General features: G+C 38.6%; 2 protein-coding genes across 9 annotated transcripts in view; one reads left to right on the top strand and one right to left on the bottom strand.

The window, feature by feature from the left end:
• Positions 1-17,778, bottom strand: part of NSL1 (NSL1 component of MIS12 kinetochore complex) — a 41,485-nt gene extending 23,707 nt beyond the window's left edge. For both annotated transcript variants that reach the window (XM_012187775.5, XM_004013896.6), the window contains exons 1-3: positions 17,529-17,778; positions 11,123-11,201; positions 1,265-1,395 (exon numbers count right to left, since the gene is read on the bottom strand). In XM_012187775.5, the coding sequence (XP_012043165.2) occupies positions 1,265-1,395; positions 11,123-11,201; positions 17,529-17,762 (444 nt within the window). In that variant the 5' untranslated portion in view covers positions 17,763-17,778. The remainder of the gene's footprint in view (positions 1-1,264; positions 1,396-11,122; positions 11,202-17,528) is intronic.
• Positions 17,779-17,859: 81 nt separating this feature from the next.
• The window catches only part of TATDN3 (TatD DNase domain containing 3), a 13,220-nt gene continuing 3,317 nt past the window's right edge, over positions 17,860-27,762 (top strand). Inside the window, exons 1-9 of one of the 7 annotated variants that reach the window (XM_027956298.3) lie at positions 17,860-17,985; positions 19,350-19,382; positions 20,305-20,378; positions 20,590-20,674; positions 22,931-22,993; positions 23,894-24,003; positions 24,175-24,230; positions 24,870-24,982; positions 27,567-27,644. In XM_027956298.3, the coding sequence (XP_027812099.1) occupies positions 17,920-17,985; positions 19,350-19,382; positions 20,305-20,378; positions 20,590-20,674; positions 22,931-22,993; positions 23,894-24,003; positions 24,175-24,230; positions 24,870-24,982; positions 27,567-27,644 (678 nt within the window). In that variant the 5' untranslated portion in view covers positions 17,860-17,919. The other 6 variants (XM_027956297.3, XM_042229224.2, XM_027956300.3 and 3 more) reach the window with 6 other exon arrangements.

Raw genomic sequence — 27,762 nt, 5'->3', positions numbered from 1 at the left:
CAGCATACAAGAAAGAAGCATAGAAGCAAAATAAAGGCACAGTGAAAGAATCTTAAAGTATAAGGTAGTTTTCAAACTATTAACGGACTGGTTTTCAAAAGTTCATTTTAGTGGTTAGAACTCGAACTCATATTCACACAGAAATCTGTTTTTGAAAGTGTCAGCACACTAACGCCTACCTGTGATACACTGGGACTGCAGTAGCAGAACTCTAAGAACAAGATCCATAATTCAGGCAAAAAGGAAGTGGAAAATGTCCTTTCTCTTGCCCAAAGCAGCAGGAGCCAAAAAGGTTTTTTGTTTGTTTTAAAGCTGTCTTTAGTATCCTCATCTCATTCATTTTTGCATCAATTTTTAAACTTCCACAGCAACACCCCATCTAGGTCAGCAACTTTCTTTAATGTAATACTGACTACAGGTTTTTTGGTAGGGAGGTGGGAGCAGGGAGGAAGGGTAGTAACAGGGAGAAAGATACTAGAAAATAAATACATTTGTAATGTTTTTCCTGAGAAAACTTTAAAAGTAGATGAGGGAGATGGGAGTGGGGTATTTCTTGGAGAACTGACATTTCTGTGGAAGAAATAAAAAAGAAAAATTTTGCTTATAACTATTTTTTCTCATAGAATGATAAGCAAAATATTTTTAGATAAAGTACCTGCTTTCACTCTCTGAAGCAATTCCTGAAAACTAGGCAACTGGAAAATTTATATGTGAAAGTATGCTAATTTCAAAAAGTAAGGACAAACCATTAAGCAAAGCTGAAAGCCACATGTATGTCTCACTCCAGAGGCAATGCCATTCCAACAAACCTCCTTCTGCCTCGTCATAATTTTTGGAGCAAAAGAAATTAAACACAATTCATAAAGCAAATTTTGGCATTATAAACAGGTAGTCTCAATCTTCATCACCAAAATATGTAACAAAGACAAGGGTCTCACAAAATACATAACTATATACAAATAATGTGCCACATACAAATCACAAATAGAAGGAAGAAGCTTAAAAAATAAATTTCTTTCTCCTTCCTAGACTCAGAATTAAGTTACTGTCAGTCTTCCATCTTCAAATTCTACTTTATTATCAGCTGTATTCAAAACCTAGTGTTACTTAGAAGGGGGAAGTTTTATAATAGACAAACAGTAGTAATTTAGGCATGAAAAACAAAGAAAACATTTATCTCCTCTTGATCTTATACTTTAACTTTTTTACTGTGGTAAAACAGACATTACATAAAATTTACTATTTTAAAGGTAAATCATCTTACCAGAATCTCTTGTTGTGCCTTTATGATTTTGATGACATACTCAAGGATCTTTCTGGGATACTGCTTACGTTTTGTGGCTAAATCAACTATGATTTCATCAAACTGGTCTTCAAGGACTTTGATATCAGAATCTAATTCAAGGGAAAAAATAATATAAAAAATTCTTTAAAACACAGAGTTTATATTCTATATGAAAATGTAACATAAATAAACTGAATTTAGAAAACACAAAATTTAAGGAAAACAAATATGGCAAGTTAATGGATGCCTCACTTTGGTGACTGATTCATCTATTCATTTAAAAGTCAATTACTTATTGAGCCCCTGTGGGAATCCAACCCCAAATCAGAGAAATATAAAGATAATTAAAAAAAAAAAAAAGATACGATGAGGGAAAACTTACAGGACAAAGGAATTAGAATAAAGTTATCAATTAAAGTGTATAAAGCAAATGAACTAAATTCTAATATAAAGTACAGCATACTGATTGGCATTAAAACAAAACCCAAAAATATAATGCCTAAAGAAGACACACAAAAATATATGTGGGCTAAAACCTACAAAATAATTTAAAGCATGCAGTATCTGTGCAAATGCATAAAGGAAAAATCTAGAGTTTTCTCTTATGGCAAAAAACTAAGAAAAATTAATAAGGTTATGATTATGTTAAATAAATTTTCATGAAGTCATATTAAGTAAGAGAATATCTAACAATATAATGTGTCAGTTCCAAACAATATAGTAACAATATATTCTGAAGAACTACTGATTAAAAATGAAAAATATAGTTGTACCTGGAAGCCTTATCAGTTTATAATGTCAAGCTTTAGAAATTAAAGATAAATACAATTTTAAAATCTGTATCAAATAACAAATGACATAAAACTAACCCTGTAGTAGTAAAATTTAATGACAAAACAGAAAAACAACTTAAAAAAAAAAGAGGGAAATACAAAGATGAATATAACACAACTCCAGTTCTCTAAAGGCTTATGGTTCACTGGAAGAAACTGACGGATAACTGCAACACAACTTCACGAATGCAACAGAGGTATGAACAAAATGCTACCAGGACAGAGAACAACCTGAACAATAACTATGCCTTGGGAATCTGAGACTTTAAAGAAAAAGTAACATTTGAGTTGGATCTTGAAATATTGATATAAATGTAAATAAACTGCATTAAAAAAAGGTAGGGAAAAAATAATACGGAGAAGCACATGAGGCAGAGAAAACAGCATCAGCAAGATCGAGAGTCTTTAGGAAAAAGTTCTAAATGGCTGCAGGATAAAGTACAAGAAAAGAAGGATAATAATATAATGAAAGAACCACACTGAAAGCATTTAACATTTGATTTTAGTATTTCTTTGATTTGGCTAAAGCTATCTTATCAGTTGCTTTCCTGTGTTTTAAAATACAGTAGACCCTTGAAGAATGTGGGAGTTAGGGGCAGTGACCCTCCACACCATCAAAAATCCAAACATAACTTTATAGTTTCCACATCTGTGTATTCAACCAACTACAAATCATGTAGTACTGTAGTATATATATGGTGAAAAAAAAATCCCTATATAAGCGGATCCTTGAAGTTCAAATCTGTGTTGTTCAAAAGTCAACTGTACTGATTCTCAAACTCCTGGAGAATGAAAAATCACCTGGAGAACTTGTCAGAAGTAAAAAAAAGCTATATCGAGGTCTAACTGTCATACAGTGAACTGCACATATTTAAAATAGTCAGAAGTAAAAAAAAGCTATATCGAGGTCTAACTGTCATACACTGAACTGCACATATTTAAAATACACAATTTGATAAGTTCAGACGTGTATATACTTGAAACCACCACCACAGTCAAGATAGTGAACATAACCATTACCCTAAAAGTTTCCTTCTGTTCCCCTGTAATGTCCCCCTCCAGCTCCTTCCAAACTGCTCTCTATCCCAGGCAACCACTCATCAAATTTTCATCACTATATTCTAGTTTTCACTTCCTAGAATTTTATATAAATGAAATCATATAGTACACATTCTTTTGTAAGGAGAAGGGCAGAAATTTTGATTCTCAACAGAAAGTGAAAGAAAGTGAAGTCATTCAGTCGTGTCCAACTCTTTGCGACCCTGTGGACTATAGCCTACCAGGTTTCTCTGTCCATGGAATTCTCCAGGGATGAGTACTGGAGTGGGTTGCCATTTCCTTCTCCAGGCAATCTTCCCAACCCAGGGATCAAACCTAGGTCTCCCACATTGCGGGCAGACGCTTTAACCTCTGAGTCACCAGGGAAGTCTCAACAGAGATCTCTGGAATGAGGCTCAGAAATTAAGCACCTCAGATGAAATGAATGCAGGGAATACATTAACCTTATTTTGAAATTTATTCTTTATTTTTACTTATTTATTTGGCTGTATTGGATGGCATGGGGGCTCTCCAGTTGTGGCTTAGCTACCCCAGGGCATGTGGGATCTAAGTTCCTGACCAGGGAAGGAACCCTGGTTCCCTGCATTGCAAGCCACATTCTTATCACTGGACCACCAGGGAAGTCCCTGGAAATTATTTTTTAAAGTAGCAAACATTAAGTAGTTAAAAATACTAAAAAGCTATGTCCTCAGCTTAACTAATTTTGCATCCTGTGTGTTCTGCTATGTCAAATTCTATGGCAGAAATAGATCTATTTATCTTACTGAGTAGAGAGCTTCATTATGGAGAAGTATGAAACATGTTAAACACATACTGGGGAACATTTTGAGACACTGCTGACATACATCAGCATAAAATACATATCAGGTAAAGATTAATGAGGTCATGTATGACCTTTCATTCATCAAAAAAATATTCACTAAGTCCAACTAAATTACTTCTGAGAGTATTATTAAGATATAATCATTATTACTTTGAATATTCATTTAAATGAGCAGCCTTCCCTATATTTTAATTATTTAAAAAGTTCAATCACTAGCCTAAAAGGAATATTGTTACTATTTCACAATCAGCTATCAAAAACAAATCTCCCAGCTAAATCTTCTGTGTAAAGAAAATGGTTTCTTAGCGCCACCTAATGATAAAGCTAGAAACTGAAACGTATAAATTTAGTTCAGTTCAGATCAATCGCTCAGTCATATCCGACTCTTTGTGACCCCATGGACCGCAGCACACCAGGCCTTCCTGTTCATAACCAACTCTCAGAGTTTACTCAAACTCATGTCCATCAAGTTGGTGATGCCGTCCATCAAGTTGGTGATGCCATCCAACTATCTCATCCTCTGTCGTCCCCTTCTCCTCCTGCCTTCAATCTTTCCCAGCATTAGGGTCTTTTCAAATGAGTCAGTTCTTCACATCAGGTGGCCAAAGTATTGGAGTTTCAGCTTTAGCATCAGTCCTTCCAATGAATATTCAGGACTGATTTGCTTTAGGATGGACTGGTTTGATCTCCTTGCAGTCCAAGGGACTCTTAAGAGTCTTCTCCAACACCACAGTTCAAAAGCATCAATTCTTCAGCACTCAGCTTTCTTTATAGTCCAACTCTCACATCCACACATGACTACTGGAAAAACCACAGCCTTGATAGACGGACCTTTGTGGGCAAAGTAATGTCTCTGCTTTTTAATATGCTGTCTAGCTTGGTCATTAACTTTTCTTCCAAGGAGCAAGCATCTTTTGATTTCATGGCTGCAGTCACCATCTGCAGTGATTTTGGAGCCCCCCAAAATAGTCTGTCACTGTTTCCCCATCTATTTGCCATAAAGTGATGGGGTCAGATGCCATGATCTTAGTTTTCTGAATGTTGAGTTTTAACCAACTTTTTCACTCTTCTTTCATCAAGAGGCTCTTTAGTTCTTCACTTTCTGCCATAAGGGTGGTGTCATCTGCATATCTGAGGTTATTGATATTTCTCCTGGCAATCTTGATTCCAGCTTGTGCTTCATCCAGCCCAGCATTTCTTATGATGTACTCTGCATATAAGTTAAATATGCAGGGTGACAATATACAGCCTTGATATACTCCTTTCCCGATTTAGAACCAGTCTGTTGTCCAGTTCTAACTATTGCTTCCTGACCTGCATACAGGCCTCTCAAGAGGCAGGTCAGGTGGTCTGGTATTCCCATCTCTTTCAGAATTTCTCAGTTTGTTGTGATCCACACAGTCAAAGGCTTTGGCATAGTCAATAAAGCAGAAATAAATGTTTTTCTGGAACTCTCTTGCTTTTTTGATGATCCAGCGTATGTTGACAATTTGATCTCTGGTTCCTCTGTGTTTCTGAATCCAGCTTGAACATCTGGAAGTTCATGGTTCATGCACTGTTGAAGCCTGGCTTGGAGAATTTTGAGCATTACTTTGCTAGTGTGTGAGATGAGTGCAATTGTGCGGTAGTTTGAACATTCTTTGGCATTGCCTTTCTTTGGGATTGAAATGAAGACTGACCTTTTCCAGTCCTATGGCCACTGCTGAGTTTTCCAAATTTGCTGGCATAAATTTAAGCAGGGAAGAATTTGTCATTACTCTGGCTTCCCCACTGGCTCAGGGGTAAGGAATTCACCTCAATGCAGGAGACATGGGTTCAATCCCTGGGTCAGGAAGATCCCCTAGAGAAGGAAATGGCAACCTACTCCAGTATTCTTGCCTGGGAAATCCCATGGACAGAGGAACCTGGCAGGCTACAGTCTACAGGGTCATAAAAAGTTGGATACGACTTAGCGACTAAACAAATATGCACTGGGTTGGCCAAAAGGTTTGTTTGGTTTTTCCTATAACTGGCTCTAGTAGTGATTAATTGTCTTAAATTTCATTAAAAACAATTTTGTTAAGAGTGTACTGTGACAGCTGTCATATCAGTATTTTTAAAAAAAGCTTATCAATTGGTGAATTTTTGAGTAGCCATTTTAATACTGATCATGGAAAAAGAAAGCAACATTTTCAGCGTATTTTGCTTTATTATTTCAAGAAACATAAAAACACACCTGAAACAGAAAAGAAAAATTTGTGCAGTGTATGGAGAAGATGCTGTGACCAACTGAACGTGTCAAAAGTAGTTTGTGAAGTTTCATGCTGGAGTTTTCTAAAGGGACAATGCTCCACGGGTGGGTAGACCAACTGAAGTTGAGAGCAACCAAATTGAGACATTAATCAAGAATGGTCAACATTACACCATGCAGAAGATAGTCAACATACTCAAAATATCCAAATCTAGCAATGAAAATCATTTGTGCCAGCTTGGTTATGTTCATCACTCGATGTTTAGGTTCCGTATAAGTTAAGTGAAAAAACCTTATTGAGCATATTTCCATATGTGATTCTCTAATGAAACATAATGAAAAATATCATGTTTTTAAGGCAAATTGTGACAGGAGATGCAAACTGGATATTGTACAATAGTGTGGAATAGAAGAGATTATGAGGCAAGTGAAATGAACCACCACAAATCACACCACAGGTTGGTCTTCATCCAAAGGTTGTATATATAGTGGGACTGAAAGGGAGTCCTCTATTATGAGCTCCTTCCAGAAAACCAAACGATTCATTCCAACAAGTGCTGCTTCCAAGTATACCAACTGAAGGCGGCAATAGGTGAAAAGTGTCTGGAATCAGTCAACAGAGAACACATCATCTTCCATCCTGATAACACAAGACCACAATGCTTCTTTGATGACCAGACAGAAACTGTGACAGCTTGGCTGGGAAGTTCTGATTTCATCTACTATGTTCACCAGACACCACACCTTCAGGTGTCCATTTATTTCAGTCTTCACAAAATTCTCTAAATGGAAAAAATTTCAGTTTCCTGGAAGACTGTAAAAGGAACCTGAACAGTTATTTGCTTAAAAAGATAAAAAGTTTTGGGAAGATGGAATTATGAAGTTGCCTGAAAAATGGCAGAAGGTAGTGGAACAAAACAGTGAATATGTTGTTTAGTGAAGTTCTTGGTGAAAATGAAAGACTCTTATTTTTTACTTAAAAAACCAAAGGAACTTTTAGCCAACCATATACTATGTGCCAAGCCAAGTACTGAAAACATAGTGATGAGAAAAATATATATATCGCCTGCTCTCAAGGAACTTTCTTTTTAAAAATATGTATTTATTTATTTGGCGCACCAGGGCACAGCTGCAGCATGCAAGATCTTTGATCTTCATTCAGGCATGGAGGATAGCCCTCTCAGAGGAGAGGGGCAGGGAGAAAGTTGGTTTCACTTGTATGTTCCTTCTTTCATTTGTTCACTCATTTGCACAATAATCTCAGTGAACAAAACACAAAAGCCTCTGCCCTTGTGAAACCTACTGATTCTATGTATTAGATCAGATACAAACCCTATTAATTCTATCTTCTGAACATCTCTCGAACCCATCTTTTTTTCCTCTTTCTTAGGGTGGTCTTCACCGTCTTTGGCTGTATTACTGCAATAACCTCCTAAGGTCTGAGAGGTTCTCACTTGAATTTCTCCCTCCTCCAATCAGTCCCTGACACAGTCAGCAGTTAGATTCTAAAACACACACTTTTTCTTGTTACGGTAGTGCACCCTTATCCGTGGTTTCACTTTCTGCAGTTTCAGTTACCCATGGTCAACCACAGTCTGAAAATATTAAATGAAAAATTCCAAAAATAAACAATTCCTAAGTTTTAAATTGTGTGCCATTCTGAGCAGCATGATGAAATCTCAGGCTGTCCTGCTTCACCTCACCCAAGACATGAACCATCCCTTTGTCCAATCTATCCTGCCCATTGGTCATTTGGTAGCCACCTTGGTTATCGGATCCACTGTTGCAGTATCTCTGTGTCTGTGTTCAACTAACCCTTATTTTACTTAATAACGGCCCCAAAGCACTAGAGTTGTGATGCTGGCAATTTAAACAGGGCAAAGAAGGGCTTCCCTGGTGGCTCAGTGATAAAGAATCTGCCTGCCAGTGCAGGCGACACTGATTCGACCCCTTGTCTGGGAAGATCCCACATGCTGCGGAGCAACTAAGCCCGCAACTAACTGAGCCTGTGCTCTAGAGCCCGCGAGCCGCAGCTACTGAAGCCTGAGCCCTGAGCCCATGCTTTGCAACAAGGGAAGCCACCTCAAGGAGAGGCCCACACACCACAACTAGAGAGCAGCCCCTGCTCGCTGCATCTATTAACAGAGAAAAACCCATGGAGCATCGGAGACCCAACACAGCCAAACATGATAAATGAACTATTAAAAAATCAAATATGGCAAAGAGAAGCTGTAAGGTGCTTCCATTAAGTGAAAAGGCAGAAGTCTGCAACTTAATAAGGAAAAAAATTGTAGGCTGAAGTTGCTAAGATTTATAGTAAGAATAAATCTTCTATCAGTGAAACTGTGAAGAAGAAAAAAGAAATTTGTGTTAGCTTTGTCGTCATTCCTCAAACTGCAAAGGTTACAGCCACAGTGCATGGTTAAGTCTTTAGTTCAGACAGAAAAGGCATTAAATTTATACAGTAAGATATTCTGAGAGTGACAGAAAGAGACCATGTTCACATAACTTTCATTACAGATTATTATAATTGTTCTATTTTATTGTTATTGTTATTAATCTCACTGAGCCTAATTTCTAAACTAAACTTTATCATAATTGTATATAGGTTGGATAAACAACAAAGGCCTACTAGCGCTGGGAACTATACTTAATATTCTGTGACAAACCATAATGAAAAAGAATACAAATATATGTATATTATTGAGTCACTTTGCTGTACAGAAGAACAGCAACATTGTAAACTAACTATACTTCAATAAATTTTTTTTTTAAATAGTATACACAGGGTTTGGTACTATCTGGATTTCAGGCATCGACTGGACAATCTGGATACATCCCCTTAAGGTAAAAGGGCACTATGGGGAGGTGGTTTAGGGGCATCACATATACTGTGCACTTTATTTACATATTATTACATCAGTTCCACCTCAGATCATCAGAGGTTGGGGACCCCTGATCCAAAGGATAAAGTGCATATTCCTCAGCATACACTACAGGGCTTTATGTGATTTGGTCCCAACTTGGCCTCATCTGTCTCAATTCACTTCTGCCATTTTCCAAACATATCACTCCTTTGTGCCTTTAGGGCTTCCCTGATAGCTCAGTTGGTAAAGAATCCACCTGCAATGCAAGAGACCCCTGAGTCAGGAAGATCTGCTGGAGAAGGGATAGGCTATCCACTCCAGTATTCTGGCCTGGAGAATTCCACGGACTATACAGTCCATGGGGTGGCAAAGAGTTGGACAGGACTGAGCAACTTTCACTTTGTGCCTTTGCACATGATTTTTTCTTTGCTTCAAACGTCCTTCCAACCTCCTTTCTGTCTATACTTTTATTCATTAAATGTGTTTAATAGCAACCTACTCTGTTATGTCTTCTCCCACTTCCTGAGGAGTAATGTGTATTTGTTGATTTCCTTCCTTTAATGATGAGTTCCTAAATGGTAAGAATCGTATCTTTTCATTTATTTCCTCGAACTTGGTATGGTGTCTGACACTGATTGAGTGCCCATGAAAGAAGGTAAAACTGCAGTATTCTCTACTATTTCCCCTCAGAGTTATAAGGGGTAGGGAAAGGGACAGAGAACATCCAGGTTTCAGCCACACACTCATGCTGCCAACCTGTCAGAAAATACACATGTTGATCTATAAACTGATGAATCATATGCTAAAGGCAGTCTGGACCAAACAATACAGCAGTTCCAAACTGACTTCAGAGAACAACAGTCACAAAAACACTCAGTAAAGGCTATCTAGTTTGAAAATACTCCTAGGTGATTCTCATATGCTGCCTTTCCCCACTAACTGGCAATCACTCTGCTAATAGGTGAAAAATCTGATGTTGTTTTTTCCATTTTAAAATGTAAGCCACAAAGTGAACTCTGGGCGTCTTTGAAGAGGTAATTATAATAATGCCAAGGAGTAGAGAGTAAAGTCTTCTGGGCAAATTATCTTAATGCTAAGAAAAATTGTAGCCACAGAGAATTACTTGACAGGGCTTGGCATATGCTCAAAGGTTTAAGTGGTTAATCTTAACAGCGAGCAGAGACATCAGTCTACACTGGTCAGATCTCTGTACCATCACCATGGTGACCAAGAGGCACTCCAGTCCTCCTGTCAGGACAGCCCTTTTCCTGGATGTTGCTGGAGAATTCTGTCTCTCTTCCCACACTGATCATTCTTTTTCTACCATTTATTTTTCCTTCCTACACTGACCATTTTCTTTCTATTAAAACTTCAATTTCTTTAAATATGTCACCTTCATTAGGTAGGGTGCAATCTAGTCTGCCTGGACCAGCAAAATATTCTGTCTTTTTAAGGAGGTTTCTGCAAATATTAAACTCATTCTTTTTATGGTACTTACACAGTTTAACTTCACATTTCTAAGAGTATTTCACTATCTACTCAAAGGATCGCTTATAAATATATAACTTGATTTATAAAGTATTAAGCATAGGAATTCTCTGGGCCTGCTTCATCTCATGACAGTTCTACAGTATTTTCCAATAAGCTATTGACAAGGGTACTTTTGAAGACTGATCAGATGAAAGTCCTGTGGGAATGCCAAATAGCATATATAAAGGATCATGGTAACCACTACGTTGTTTGCCTCAGTGTATGACCTTAATAGTCTTCTACATTGATTTTCTCTTTTCTTCCAGTAAAGGGACTCTGCCAGTAAAGAGGTGACATGGAAAACAGGTAGGAATTCCTTGGTAGTCTAATGGTTAGGACTTCAAGCTTCCACTAAAGGGGCCATGGGCTTGATCCCTGGTTGGGGAACTAAGATCCTGGAAGGAATCTTCCGTGTGACATGGCAAGAAATAAAATGGAATGGCTACAAAAATAACTCAGAAATGAATGACAGAGGGACAAAGTGAAGTCACATACCCACAAAGTAACTGTCTGAAGCTTCCTGCCATGCTTGCCCATTAATGCTGACATTCTCTTGCACAGCTGATTCGAAAGTCTGCAATAAAGTCACAAAAATCAAGTTACTAAAAATAACTTTAAATACTGAATTCAAACATTTGGACAATTCAGATTTGTGATAGAGAATATAAAAAAAGTAGATGACCAGATTACTGCTAAGCTTTTGCTTTTCAATGACGTGAGATTCCATTTCAATCATTTATTCTACCTACATTTTAGTTCCAATAGCCATTAAGCTACCCATGAGAAAATGTGATGAAAAGTTTTACTATATTGGTACAAACAAAAAAAATTTACTTCTTAAATGAAAGGAAAGTGAAAGTGAAGTTGCTCAGTCGTGTCCGACTCTGCGACCCCATGGACTGTAGCCTACCAGGCTCCTCTGTCCATGGGATTTTCCAGGCAATAGTACTAGAGTGGATTGCCATTTCCTTCTCCAGGGGATCTTCCCAACCCAGGGATCGAATCCGGGTCTCCCGCATTGTAGACAGATGCTTACTGTCTGAGCCACCAGGGAAGTAAATGAAAGGAAAACAAACTAACAAATTGGGCTCAAATGAATCTCAAGGGTGTAAGTAATACATTTGCTACTGAATGAGAGTCAGTATTAACAAGTGGGAAAATACACAGGCTTAAAAGAAAGTGAAATTAATTTCTACTTTACAATGGACTGTATTTTTGGTGGGGAGGGGACTGCGTTGGGTCTTAGTTGCAGCACACGGGATTTTCGTTGCGTCACTGGAGATCTTTCACTATGGTAGATGGATTTACACAGACTCTCTAGTTGTGGTACTTGGGATCAGTGTTTCGGTGCTTGGGCTTAGTTACTCTACAGCATGTGAGTTCTTCTCACACTGGGGGTTGAACCCACATCCCTTGCATTGCAAGGCAGATTCTTAACCACTGGACCACCAGGAAAGTCCTAGGACTCTTTTTTTTTTTTTTGAGATGTACTTTGAAGTATATAACGATGAAATGACATGAGAGATGCAATTTGCTTTAAAATAGAAGTATAACATATTTTTGATAACTGCTAAATTTGGTGATAGACATATGGATGTTCACTGTGCTAGTCTATTTTTTGTAACATTAAAAATGTTTATAATACATTAAAAAGTAAAAAACTAAAGAAATTTGATGGTACATCCAAATTTTAAATGCACATTCCCTATAGCCTAACAATTTCACGTCTATCAACATAACCTAAAGGACCATTCTCATAAAAACATAAAGAAGATAAACTGAGAATGCTTATTTCAGTTCTGTTTGATATTATGAAATATTGAGGGAAAAATATCTAAATTCAAAATTAGGAGAATGGCTAAATATACAATATACCCATATCATATAATACTAATAGAATGAAATACATCTATATATAACATTAACAAATAATAACCAAAGACATATTTGGTTTTTTTAAACAAAAAGCAGGATGTTAACAATTCATCAGCATGACACGATTAGTATTTAAAAAAAAAAAAACACTTTTTAAAACAGAGAGACAGCTTTAAAGCCAAAAAAAAAGAAGGATTATATCCTCCAAAATAATAAGTTATTTCCAAAAAGGAAGAGGGATAGGAGAGAGGAATTCAAAGATTTTTGCTTTATGCCATTTTTCATAAAGAGAATACATTTTATATAATTAAAAGCTTAAAATTATCCTTCTATTTAAAAATAAATTTTTTAAAAAGGAAAAAATAAGCTTAAGTCAAATGATAACTGATAATTATGAGTTAGAGTATGTATTCTATACTTTGAAGATTTTTATAAAGTAAAATCCTTACTCTATCCAGTTCTATTCAAGGATTATCCAAATTGTCTTTTTAATATTCATTGCATAGTTGTATCAATTTTTTAAAGTGTTACTTTATTAAGTATTCAGTTCAGTCGTTCAGCCGTGTCCGACTCTTTGTGACCCCATGAATCGCAGCACGCAGGCCTCCCTGTCCATCACCAACTCCCGGAGTTCATTCAAACTCACATCCATCGAGTTCGTGATGCCATCCAGCCATCTCATCCTCTGTCGTCCCCTTCTCCTCCTGCCCCCAATCCCTCCCAGCATCAGTCTTTTCCAATGAGTCAGCTCTTCGCATGAGATGGCCAAAGTACTGGAGTTTCAGCTTTAGCATCATTCCTTCCAAAGAAATCCCAGGGCTGATCTCCTTCAGAATGGACTGGTTGGATCTCCTTGCAGTCCAAGGGACTCTCAAGAGTCTTCTCCAACACCACAGTTCAAAAGCATCAGTTCTTCGACGCTCAGCCTTCTTCACAGTCCAACTCTCACATCCATACATGACCACAGGAAAAACCATAGCCTTGACTAGACGGACCTTAGTCAGCAAAGTAACGTCTCTGCTTTTGAATATACTATCTAGGTTGGTCATAACTTTTCTTCCAAGGAGTAAGCATCTTTTAATTTCATGGCTGCAATCACCATCTGCAGTGATTTATGTATTAGAGAAATGCAAATCAAAACTACAGCGAGGTACATCCAAATGGCCATCATTAAATGATGGTCAGAATGGCCATCATTAAAAAGTCTACAAACAATAAATTCTGGAGAGAATGTACTGCACTGTTGGTGGGAATGCAATACAGACACTGTGGAGAACAATATGGAGGCCCTTTAAAAAACTAGGAATAAAACTACCGTATGACCCAACAACCCCACTACTGGGCATATGCTCTGAGGAAACCATAATTCAAAACGACACATATACCTCAATATTCACTGCAGCACTATTTACAATAGACAGGACATGGAAACAACCTAGGCGTCCATCGACAGACTAAAGGATGAAGAAGTTACGGTACGTATATACAATGGAATATTACTCAGCCATAAAACCAAACAAATTTGAGTCAGCTGAACTGAGGTGGATGAACCTAGAGCCTGTTATACAAGCGAAGTGAGTCAGAAATGAAAAATAAATATCGTATATTAACGCATACATATGGAATCAAGAAAAATGGTGCTGATGAACCTATCTGCAGGGCAGGAATGGAGACACACGTACAGAGCGGACGTGTGGACACAGCAAGGGAAGGAGGGGTGGGGTGAACTGAGAGAGCAGCCCTGACACACACCTTCCCACATGCACAGCAGATGCTGGCTTAGAATCCCCTGGCACGTGCAGGGAACATGGGTTCAGTGCCGGGTCTGGGAAGATTGTACATGCCCCGGAAGTTGCTATATAACACAGAGTTCAGCCTGGTGCTCTGTGACTTCCCTTGTGGCTCAGCTGGTAAAGAATCTGCCTGTAATGTCGGAGACCTGGGTTCAATCCCTGGGTTGGGAAGATCCCCTGGAGAAGGGAAAGGCTACCCACTCCAGTATTCTGGCCTGGAGAATTCCATGGACTGTATAGTCCATGGGGTCGCAGAGTCGGACACGACTGAATGACTCTCACTTTCACTCACTTTCAGCCTGGTGCTCTGTGACTTCCGAGAGGGGTGGGAAGGCAGGGGTGTGGTGTAGTGGGGTAGAGGGGTGGGAGGGAGATTGAACAGGGAGGGGATATATGTGTACTTATGGCTGATTCACTTATGGCTAAGCCACTCAGTGTGGTAACTTGTTGTATCAACAACAGGAGATGAATACGCTGTCCACATCCTCCATCTCTGTTGTTTTGGGATTGTTATTTTCAATCTCTGTCCCCAGCCCACTAACTACACCCATTATAAATAAATTAAAATATTAAAAGAAAAAAATACACAGGACTTTCCTAGTGGTCCAGTGGACAAGAATCCGCCTGCCAATTCAGGGGACACAGATTTGATTCCTGGTCTGGGAAGACTCCGCATGCTGTGGGGTAACTAAGCGGGTGCACCTCAAGTCTGTGTTAAGCAACAAGAGAAGCCACTGCCACGAGAAGCCCACCTGCCACTAGAAAGCCTAAGCACAGCAGTGAAGACTCAGGGCGGCCAAAATTAATTAAATAATTTTTGAAAGCCTTTAATAGAAAGTCTACAAATTTTAAATGCTACCCTCTTTCATGATTGGTGGGAATGTAAATTGATACAGCCACTAGGGAAAACAGTGTGGAATTTCCTCAAAAAATTAACAGTTGCCATATGATCTGCATCCTACTCCTGGGCATATATTGGGAGAAAAGTACTAAATAAAATTTGAAAAGATATGCAGGACTTCCCTGATGGTCCAGTGGCTAAAAATCTGCCCACCAATGCAGGGGACATGAGCTCAATCCCTGGTCTGGGAAGATCCCACATGCCATGAGACAACCAAGTCCGTGCACCACAGCCACTGAGCTTATGCTCTCGAATCGAGGAACTGCAACTACGGAGCCCACACACCACAGCTACTGGAGCGCGCGTGCCCTAGAGCCAGGGCTCTACAGCAAGGCAAGCCACCACAAAGAGAACTCCGAGCACAGCAACTAAAGAGTAGCTCCCACTTGCCGCAAGTAGAGAAAGTCCTCGCGCAGCAACAAAGATCCAGCCAAACACAAAATTAAATAAATAACTTTAAAAATTTAAAAAAAGATGCAATTCCCAGTGTTCACTGCAGCACTGTTTACAATAACCAAGACATGGAGACAACCTAAATGTCCACCAACAGAGAAAGCATAAAGACGCAGCACATACACAACGGAATACTCCTCAACCGCAAAAAAGATGGGATAAAGCCATTTGCCACAGCATGGACGGTCTTGGACATTACCATATTAAAGTGAGGGAAGTCCGACAGAGAAAGATATATGGTATCATTTATATGTAGAATCTAAAATATGACACAGAAGAACATGTCTATGAAACAAAGTCACAGAGAAGAGACTTGTGGGTACAAAGCAGGAAGTGGGAGGGAGAAGGATGGATCGGACGTTTAAGATTAGCAGATGCAAACTTTTACGTGTAAAATGGATAAACAACAAGGTCCTAATGTACATCACGGAGAACTATATTCAATATTCTGCGATAAACCATAATGGAAGAGAAAGCATATATATGTATAACTGAATCATTTTGCTATACAGTAGAAATTAACACAACATTGTAAATCAACTATACTTCAATAAAATAGTTTTTAAAAAACTATCACAAAAAATGTTACTATATTATGTGGTTTTAGATAGAGAGGCAACATTACTGAAGCCTCCACCTTTTTATCTGTTTTCTTAACTAAAACACAAGTGAATTCCCTTGGTAGTTTAAATCTTCACATCTTTTATCTTCTAATTTACTTTCTCATCCATTAATAAAGTATAATCAGTTAAGCCACGTTCCTCTTTTCCTATAAGGAGAATTAATGTTCTAAGTACCTTAGCACTTCCTGGAAAGGGGTAAATTCTAAGATCATTACACAAAGAAACAAGTCTTCTCCCATCAAACTACTACTGAAAATGTCCTCAGGTATGTCTCTATCCTTCCCTTGCTAGCAAGGGGGGAATGATATAAAAGTGTATACAATACTGGAACACAGAATCACAACCCAGGGAGTGTTCTTACATTCTTCATCCACTTAACCTTTATTTTGTTTGCATTGTGGTCAGTAAAACTGTACTGCATTACAAACATTTTAACATTTTCCCCTGTATATAAATAGGTTGTGTGCTTTCTTCAGACTGGCACGAATCCCTCAATTTGTTGTGTCTTCCCACCACGCCCCGCACCTGGCCACCCCCCGCCCCCGCCCCCGCCCCCGCCCCCCCGGCAAAAAAACCTCATCTTCTACACAGCTTTGCAATATACTTGAGAAAGGAAGGGGAAACGAGTTATAAGGGTCAGTGTGATATTAGTGAAGTTTATAATGGGAAGCTTCCTTATCTACTTTAGCCTCATAGGGAAAATGTTTTCGCTCTTTTTACAAGATATTCTAAAAACAAGCAAAAAGACAAACCAAAAGCTAGCCTGGTGACTGACTTCCAGGATTCTCCTTTGAGTCTCCGTCTACACCCTCCAAGAGGGGACAATCCAGCCACTTTGTGGCTGTTGAGGCCTTAAAATGTAGCTAGTGGAAAAAGACATCAGGTTCAAGACAGATGTGAAAAGCCTGGTATGAACCAAAGAATGTAAACTAGCTGTTCCTTTTCTAAAAATTATTACAAGTTAAAATGGTATCTTGGACACAGTCGGTTAAAATAAATATCATTAAAATTAATTTCACCTATTTTCTTCCTTTTAATTTCAAGTGACATACATGGCTCGCCTTGAATTTTTCGGTCGGACAGCACTGGCCTAAATTAACTAAAACACCCGGCTGCCTCCAGCATCTATCTCGTTCCCTCGCGTTCCCGGGCACCGTTAAACTCTGCCAAAGCCGGCCGTGGGCCCCTCCTGACCACTGAGACCGGGGTCTGGAGAAAGCGGGTGAAAAGACAAGAGATGGCTACTGGGCCCGTACCCACTGCGCATCTCGCAGCGCGGGCTCCCGAATCTCCTCAGGCAGCGCGTCCCCGAGCTTTTGCACGAAGCTGCTGCACAGTTCTAGCACTTCCGTCACGGCCCGCTTCGAGGTGCAGCGCACACGGAAGTCTTTTCGGTATGTGGCAGGGACCGAGGCCCTGTCTTCTGTCCTGGCCACTCTCCCCACGTCCCGAGAAGGAGAACGAGCCACCGACCGAAGGACCCGCTCCATTTTTCCAACTTGAACTGGGGGCGGGAATTCTGAGGGCGGAAGGGCGGGTTTCCCGGGAGGAAGGAGCACTCGTCCGGCCGGAAACTCAGCCCACCGCGGCACTTGGGTTCCGGCTGTGGTTCCGCCGGCGAGTCCAGGGGTTTCGGTGGCTGCGACGATGGGGGCGGTGGGCGTAGGGCTGGTGGACTGTCACTGCCACCTCTCCGCCCCGGACTTTGACCACGTACGTGAGGGCGAGGTCGGGCCCGTGGGAGCGGGGCAGCCCCCGTCCTTACCCTTCGAGTTATCCTCCCGGGGGGCGAAGTTCCACGCGTAATGTCAACGTGTTTTACCTGCTGCATTGGAAACCAGAGGCTAGTATTAGAGAAAGAAGAGGCGGTTCTGTTTGGTAAACCTCTCAAGAGGTGACGCTTAAATTGCGGAAGAAGAACAAAGCTGTGGGTGCATGGTGGTGAGGAAAGCAGGCGGGTTGCAGGCCCCCCCGACAGGACAGAATTTGGTTCATTCAAGCTGTCGAAAGGCTGGGTGGCGTCCGATGAGCTAAAAAGAGAGAAGCATAAAATCGGACTGAAGAAGTTTGCATAGGATAGGTGAGGCACGAATTCGCACTAGAATCACAATGGGGATCCTGTAGAACGGTTTGGTGGGTGGGTGGGTGGTTGAAGGAGAGAGATATGATCTGATAATCCATTTAAAAACCTTTCTGCTGATGTGTGGTAAATGGATAGAGGAAAGCAAGGGTTAGAAGTTAGAAAACCGGTTTGGAGGCTTTTGCAGTATTGAGACTAAAGATGATAGAGGTTACAGGGGAGTTGCAAGCGAGAGAAGCAGATGGATTCAAGTTATATTTTGGAGATCGATTCTAAAGTACATACTAAGAGGAACTGGATGTGCAGAGAGAGGGAGAGGAAGAACTTGAGGATGCTGGAGAGAGATGGTGGTGCTGTTTACTGAGATGAGGGAAAACAGGTTGGAGAAGGCAGGCAGAAGGAACAGATTTGTTGGGGAGAAAATAGTTATGCTTGGCATATGTTGAAACCTGATGTCCATCCAAGTGGAAATGTCATATGGTCATTTTAAAATGTGAATCTTGGGTTCAGAAGAGAATTACAGGCTGGAGATAAAAACTGGGGACTCACTGGCATAATGAGTATAGTAATGAAATCACTTAACAGGAAGTACAGGAAGAGAAGCCTATGGTCCTGAAATCAGAGGAGAAAGAGCCAGTCAAGGAGACTTGATAAGTAGCCGACAGCTAGAGAGAAGTATTTGCAAAAGCCAAAAGTGGAAAATATTTGGGGAAGGAAAGAGTAGACAAGTGAGTTTCTAATGCTGCTGAAGGGTAGAGTGGGACAGAGAACTGTCTTTTATATTTGACAATAACAGTTTCTGTTCCAGTAGAGTGGGAACATAAGCCAGAATTTACGGAGAGAGTAAATGGAAGGTGCATCAGCTAGGCCCTTCTCACCACCCTGTTCCTTGCCATCATTGTCAGTCTTTATGGTGCCTCAACTGCATTGGTATACACAAGCAAAGGATAGTTACTTATCCATCTAAAATGATCATGATTACTTATGTTTATTTTAGGATCTGGATGATGTGCTGGAGAAAGCCAAGAAAGTAAGCCAATAGCTATACTTGCTCTTTTTTCGTTGTTTTTATCTTCCTACTCATTTTGATCTAAGATAGCTTGAAATGTTGGTATAATATGTTGATGTTGCTTCAGTAAAAAATGCATTAACAATAAGCAGCATCTATTGTTTGCTATGTGCCAGGCACTGAACTTAAACCCATTCTGTACATTATCTCATTTAATGTTTCTCAACAACCTTCTAAGGAAGCTACTATTTTATAGGCAGCCGTTACCTGTTTTATAGATGAGGAAGCTAAGGCCTAGATTAATTTTTCCAAAGATGCATCACTAGTAAAGTGATACAGACAAGATAGTCTGAATCCAAAACACATGCCCGCAGACACCAGGCGTGCCAGCTATATAGAACAGGTCAGTGCGTCTGTCAGCTCTTAAATTAGCATTATTCTGAAGATCTTGGAAAAATTATAAAAGTTTTCTGAAACATTTTGGGTTTGTTTGGAGGACAATTGTTAATTTTGGGAAGCATTTATGAAATTCATTACAACTAGCATTTTGTGGTCTTCCTTCAAACTTATAGAAATGGTTGCCATTTTTATATGTAGCCATGTTTCACCATCGCAGTTTAATTAGGAGTGTGGTATTTGGAGTAACACAGGCCTAATGATCTTGGGCAGGTTATTTGACTCCATCCAAATGTCTCTTGATCCAAACAATGGGTTACAGCAATGCCTATGTCAGAAGGGTGTGCAGATTAAATGGGGTAATATTTATACTCACTGAACATATGTCCAAAACATATGTAGCTAATTAGTGATGGCCATTATGATATTGATGGAGTGTGAGGGAGCAAGGATAACTAAAAGCACAGAAGACTTTAAATTGTTATTTAGTTGTATTGGATGGATATTGTTTGAGACTATAACTGAATTCTATTCATGTTTGTTTCAGGCCAATATTATGGCTCTTGTCGTGGTCGCTGAACATTCAGGAGAATTTGAAAAGATTATCCAGCTTTCAGAAAGGTGCTACTTCTCGTAAAGAAATAGAATTGCTGATAAGGATGCATATATGGTGTCATGTTTGCAATATCAAAGATCATCCATTTTTAAAGAGAATGAGCAGGGAAAAAATTACATTAACAGCCTTAAAAAAATTCTTTCCTACTTGTTCTTCAGAGTAACATTGTCTCCTAGTCTAATAATCCTGCTTTTTTAATTCATTCTACATTTTTAGGTATAATGGGTTTGTCCTGCCATGCTTGGGTGTTCACCCAGTTCAAGGAGTTTCACCAGAAGACCAAAGAAGTGTCACATTAAAGGTAATAGTCTTATAAAACAGGAGCCATAAAAAATGGTATTACCCTTAGACTCAGTAATCCTCCTCTTTCTGATTTTTATTCTAAAGCAATAATCCAAAAGAAAGAAATTCTATCTTCTTTCACAAAGAGGTTTATTGCAGCATTATTTGTAATAGAGAAAAAGAGGGAACAGCCTAGCAGTTCAAAAATAAATAGTTAACTTATACAGTGTTAAATATGATGCTACAATGTTAAATATAACTTTATAGAAAATGTGGGTTATAAGGTATATGTGCACGAGTGCTAAGTCATTTCAGTCATGTCCAACTCTTTGTGACCCTATGGACTGTAGCCCACCAGGCTCCTCTGTCCATGGGATTCTCCAAGCAAGAATCCTGCAGTGGGTTGCCATGCCTTCCTCCAGGGGATCTTCCCCACCCAGGGATTGGACCCACATCTTCTGCATCTCCTGCATTTTGGGCAGATTCTTTACCCACTGAGCCATACATTGGCTCCTGTCCCTACTTAACCCACTTCACTCATTTCTGTTACAAGCCTGACCCCGGTTCTAAAGGCTAAATATTTTCTTTATTAAATAAAAAATATTCTAATTATTTTAAGTCAGTCAGAATAAATCTCTCCTCCCTCCCCTTTGCCCTTCCTTTCCTTCTCTCTCCCTCCTTTGAACAGCATAGTGGAAACATCATGAGCTTTGAAGTCAGAGAGACTTGGCCTTCTCCCTTCTGCGATCTGTGGCACTTAACCTTGCCAGGTCTCAGTTTCCTCGTTTGTAAATGGTGAATCATTATTTGCAGTATTCCCAGTCATAGAGTATAAAGGTATAGAATATTTTAAAACCCCACAATAGAATCACTAGCTATTAAGGAACTTGAGACCTTCTGAAGAAAGTAGGAATAGAGCTAAAGTCAGAAAGAGACCTATGAATGTCCTTTGAAATGTTTTTACATCTATTAAAATGATGAAGACCACATATATTTATACATATTAGTGGTATGAAGTAGTATCTCTATTAACAATTTACTATCCTTGACTTGCCAGAAACTTCCAAATTATTTCACAAGGAATTAAAATAATCTCATTGTAAGTTTGTTTTCCTTGTTTTTATAGATGATACATATACCCAGGAAGATTTTTTTCCCTATATCTGGTCTTCATCCAAATGTGTAATTTCTTTGTCTTAAGGTTTCTAAGTGTGCTACATTTCCTGGGTAATCTCTCCAACTTCTCCAGTCCCTTTGAGGTCCCAGACACACAGATTAGTTTGAACATTTGATACAGAAGATCTTTTCCTGACACTGACCTACTTAGCTATTGTCAGACACCTTCTCTGATAACTAGGGTTATGTACTCTTAGCTCCTCTTGACAACGTTAATTCTGCTCCATTGAGTCTACTGGAATTGTAAGGCCTTGATTTATCCTCCCTCATCTTCTTTTCTCTCTCTTGAGGCATAATTATAGCGTCTTCTCCTGTTCCTCGACCATCTGTTTTACCTCCCTTTTCTTAATTCTCCTTTTTCTGATTATTCTCACTAGAAATACTTTGAATTTACATACTCTGAAATCCTCAAAGTAATTTAAAATATCTGGAACCAAGTTTTCCATATATTTGTTTTTCTCTTACAAGGAAACCCTTACAGGGAAAATTCTCTTTAAGTGGAAATAGTGATATGGAAACTATGGAATTAACTATTCAGTTACTTCAGTAGTTGACAAACAGCCATATACGTGATATTTAGTATTTATATGGTTGAAACTTTAGGACAAAAATAGGGTATGCAGAACTATAAAGATGAAATCAGTGAAAATAGTACAAAAGATGTTTGGGATTATCACTGTTAATATTCACAAGTCATTCATCCGTACCCTAAGAGGAGAATATAACAGCGTACTCCCAGACTCCCCAAGGTGAGTGGCTTTGTTTTTTCTTGCTCAGCTATTCCAGGAAATCCAGATCACTCCTCCTAAATACCAGGAAATGCCTCCTAGACAGAAGGAAGTGTTGAAGTGGGAATCTTCATAAGAAGTAATGTTCTTATAACTAATTGGGTATGGGACATTTCTGCTCAAATTGCCAGCTAGAATTACTCACCATTATAGAAGGATTACCATTCCTAGCTCCTCAACTGGGTAAAGGATTTGTATGTAAAGGACCCAGCGTAGCATAGTGCCTGGCATATAATAGGTGTTGATACAAAACCTATGACATTCCTCTCTCCTATTTGAATGAATTTACTTTTTTTTTTTTTTCATCCCAGGATTTGGATGTAGCTTTGCCCATTATCGAGAATTATAAAGATCAGTTATTGGCAATTGGAGAGGTAAATATCCACCAGCTGATCAAGTGATTTCTAATTCAGACCTCCATGTGATACATGAAGGCAGTCCCTAATTCAGTGTCAGTGATTAGAACAGACTTAGATAATTATGTTCACCCTGCTCAGCTGAATAACAACTTGTCAGTACTTTCTCAGTAAGCAAAAGCACTTAGGGATAAAACAATAGAATACCTCCCCATGGCCTTGTTAATGGATGCTTTATTAACATTTCAATATGCTTTGCTTTTTTTCCTTTTGCTTAAATAAGGCCATCTCTCTGGTTACTTGAAATAGTATGTACAAGCATACTTTAGATATTAATAGGTTAGAGTTTATAATAAAAAACTTATTAAATAATTTAAAGTTGTAAGACATTTTACCACTTGGTAATTCCACTTGTAAAGATAAAAGATAAGAATAACACATTCAGAATATAGCTTATAGCAGTGCATGCCAAAATAGTATCAAGGGAAGCAGTCCTTTATAATCATTACTGTCCAGTGTGGTGACCACATGCAGCTGTTGAGCACTTGAATTGTGGCTGGCCCAAACTGATGTGTGCTATCAGGATAAAATGCACAGATGATTTCAAAGTCTAAGTACCTCAAAGAAGGAATGTAAAATAACTCAGTAATTTTACATAGGTTATGTGTTAAGATAATAATATGAGTGACTGTAATATATTGATAATGTTTTAGGAATTGTGACAAAGTATATTATTAAAGTTAATTTCACCTGTTTCTTGTTAGTGTCTTTAACGTGGCTACTGGAAGCTGTAAAGCTGTGTGTGTGGCTTGTGTGTATGACTCGCGTTATATTTCTCTTGGACAGTACTGCTCCATCATCTGCCTTTGGGGGTTCATTAAACCATAAACGTGATTCTGTTTTATTTTTCTGTTATAGGTTGGACTGGATTTCTCCCCCAGATTTGCTGGCACTGATGAACAGAAGGAAGAGCAAAGACAAGTCCTAATCAGACAGGTCCAATTAGCCAAAAGACTAAATTTGCCTTTGTAGGTTAATTATCATCTTTCTATATTAATAGTTTTAAAGCACATTAGTGATAAATAATGATTCTCCTGAAATGGAGCTCTACTTTTCTTTTTCTCTTAACTACTTTAATAGATCAAAAATAATATGTTCATAGTAAATACTTAAAAGGAGGTTTTTTTGTTGTTCAACAGAAATGTTCACTCACGCTCAGCCGGAAGACCTACCATCAGCCTCTTAAATGAGCAAGGTATGTAGGTTCCTGAGAAAAATGTGCCTAATGTTTGACAATTCTAGTCCATGTTCTCATAGAAAAAGACATTTTTATTTGTTTTCTTAAAGAGAAGGGAGCAGGCCAGGGTAGTGATGGAAATCAATTAAGATGGTTTTGCAAGTCAGCCTACTATTTATAAGGTTTTCAGTGTGATTGTAATGTTCATCAGACAAGGATAAAGCGAATGAAAAATTAGATCAAGTAAAATAAGTTTTTTTTAATTGGATCAAGTAAGAGCAGTACATATGTATGTGTGTGTGTACTGTTGAATTTGTTAATCATTCAGTTCCTCATTTCTACTAGCATCCTTCTTAAGGACAGTTTAACCATTTAAAGACCTGTTAGGAACAATAATTTGACAGTTCACAAATTTCAAGAAGGTTTGGAATGGGAAGTTTAATTGTTTAAAATTTGTTTCAATGTTATATAACTTATTCTGCAGAATAAGAATTTATTTTTATTCTACTGGTTGAACACTGTACGTTTATCTACCCTTTAGAAACCACAGAACCTTCTAGTGACCAACATTTACTTAAAGTCTGTGTTGTTCAATTTGATTAGTGGGAAAACTTTTCATTAAGGAAATAAAATGCACTCTGATCTAATTTTTGAGAGGTGCTGACAAAGTGTTGCTGCATGCATTTGATGGTCGGCCATCTGTAGCCATGGAAGGGGTAAAAGCCGGATACTTCTTCTCAATTCCTCCTTCCATCGTAAGAAGTGGGCAGGTAAAATCTTTCATTAAACTTGGTTCTACACTTTGTGACATAACACTTTAAAATAGGAACTTTCACTTTACTGCTGTGAACTTTTCCTGTTCAGTAATTTTTACGGTACTGTACTGTTATGTACTGTTCTGGTTTCATTACAAAAATTAATCTTAAGTCCATACCTCATACTTACATCAAGGGTAACTCATAGATGGATCAGAGACCTAAATGTAAGAGCTGAAATTACAAAACTTTTAGAAGAAAACGGATCCAAATCTTGGTGACCGTAGATTAGGCAGTGGTTTTCTTTGCCATGACACCGAAAGCACTAATCACCAAAGAAAAAAAATAGATAAATTGGATCCACACACAAGAAAACTGGGCAGCTCATGCTCAAAAGACCTGACTCCCCGATAGCTTTCAGAAAAGCGTTTTTAAAGGCCGTGTGAGGGAGGAGGCTGCAGGGCATGTGATCAGCTTGTACCCAGTGCTCGAATTGGTTGACATCAAGATACAGTTTTAAGCATCATCAGTCAATCTTCTGGTTTCAAATGGCCTGAGATCTACATGCTTGAGGTCAGCAGTTTCATCTGGTGACGGTCCGCTTCCTATAAAAACAACTTAGGAATGTGTATCAGACCTCTGTGTGTATCTTTCAGGGAACTGGAAATTTGGTGACTCTCCTATATGATTGATTTGTACTCTAAGTTGTTAACCAGTTTTCCAACCCGACAGCTATTCATTACTTCTATATCTTCACATTTCCTTATCATTAACTCTTGAACCAGCCTTTTAAGACTCAGGGGAGGCAATAGTCCAAATTTATGTTTTTATTTACCAATTTAGCATTTTAGTTTTGTTTTTTAATTTTTATTGAAGTATAGTTGATCCAAGATTACTTTTATTTCTCCTACTTTTACCATTCATGGAGAAATTTCTTATTCAGTAGTACTTTTTAGCAGTGCTATCATTTCCGTTTCTAAACTAAAATGCTATTATTTTTTCTAAGTTTAAAGATAATATTTGTGCATTATAGAAAATAGAGACACTTCAGAAAAAGACAGATTTCCGGTCAACCCAACTTGTCCTACCACTGAGACAATCATTGTTAACATCTGATTCATATAAAATACGAAGATATCATATTCTTTTTGTTTTGAGTTAGCTTCATGGATATTTTTTGTATCTATAAACATAGACCTATTTCTCCTTTAAAATAATTACACAATATTTCACAATATGGATGTACCTAATTTAGTTAAGCATTACCTTAAGTAAAGGTTACATTGTTTCTAGTTTTCACTATTAACAGACAGCACTTCAGTGACTAGCTTTGCACATCCACAGTTGTTCACATAACTTTTGCAGTTACTGTGTATAAATGGAACCATTAAGAAAAAGGGTATGTATTTTTAGATATGTGGTTAAATAGTCACATTTCCTTTGAGGAATTTATACCAGTTTAATTTTTGCCTGCCAACAGTGCACGAGCATACATACTCCTGGGCTTTTGCAGTTTCACTCTTTCTTTTTTGGCTGTGCCGGGTCTTCGTTGCTGTGCTGGCTTTCCTCTCGTTGTGGGCGAGGCACTTCTCTTTGCTGCAGCCTGTGGGCTTCCCCTCGAGGTGCCTTGTCTTGTTGGGGAGCACAGGCTTGAGGGTGTGCGGGCTCAGCGGTTGCAGTTCCCAGGCCCTGGAGTGCAGGCTCCTAGCTGCGGTGATCGGGCTGAGTTGCCCCTCGCGTGTGGGATCCTACCGGACCAGGGATCAAACCGTGTCTTCTGCATTGGCAGGTGGTTCTTTACCACTGAGCCACCAAGGAAGCCCTGAAATTTTACTCTTAAAATAATTTATTTTATCATTGTTCCACTCTGCATCATATATCTCCTTTCCATTTTTTATCTTAAAAAGTGCAGTGGCAACAAGAGAATTGCTCTTGGTGTAAAACTCACTGAGTTAATTGAAGTCCTTATAATCCAGGCAAAATCATAAACAGAATATAAAACTATTTCCTAATCTAAAATTCAAAATATGCACATGAACTTGGATTTATAAACATAAAACCTTGACTGACCTAAAGTGAACAGCAGGAAGAAACCCCGAGTACGGTAGTGGTGGAGAAACAATAGAAATCTCTCCGTGGATCTTTCAGTGAGCATGTGATACCAGATATTTGGTTTCTTGCTGGATGTACCTCATTTTCTGCTCTTGGTTGCTACTCTCTTGAGTTCCTAGAGGCTTCAGATAATTTTTGGCAAAGAATGTTTTTTTTGTTTGGCCACACTGCAGTGCTTGTGAGATCTTAGTTCTCCATCCAGGAATCAAACCTGGGCCCCCTGCAGTGGAAGCACAGAGTTCTAACAACTGGACCACCAGAGAATTCCCAAAAATGTGTCTTTTTAAATCTGTTAGTGTAGAATGATGAGAACATAGTGGACATTTATTAGTTGAATATTCAGGCATGAATTTTAAATTCCTGCCGAATAGAATGCATTGCCAGGTAGGTTTTTTTTTTTTTTTTTTGCCAGGTAGGTTTAATGCTTCTTATTTTATCTTTACTTCTCATGTTTTAAACTTACTAGCTTTCTCTTTTCTCTAAGAAGCAGAAACTTGTGAAACAGTTGCCTTTAACTTCAATTTGCTTAGAAACGGATTCCCCTGCACTGGGACCAGAAAAACAGGTAAATGATTTTCCTATTTCTACATTATTTAGTGTATCTTTCATTTGAAATATTTTCAATTTAGCTGTGTTTCTCCTTACAGAGTAAATACAATGGAATCTTACTGTAGTGTTAGGTT

This window comes from Ovis aries, chromosome 12 (genome assembly GCF_016772045.2).
Source record: "Ovis aries strain OAR_USU_Benz2616 breed Rambouillet chromosome 12, ARS-UI_Ramb_v3.0, whole genome shotgun sequence".
NCBI classification, from domain to species: domain Eukaryota; kingdom Metazoa; phylum Chordata; class Mammalia; order Artiodactyla; family Bovidae; genus Ovis; species Ovis aries.
Note: the sequence above shows the minus strand (reverse complement) of the source record. Positions and strands in the feature narration are given on the sequence as shown.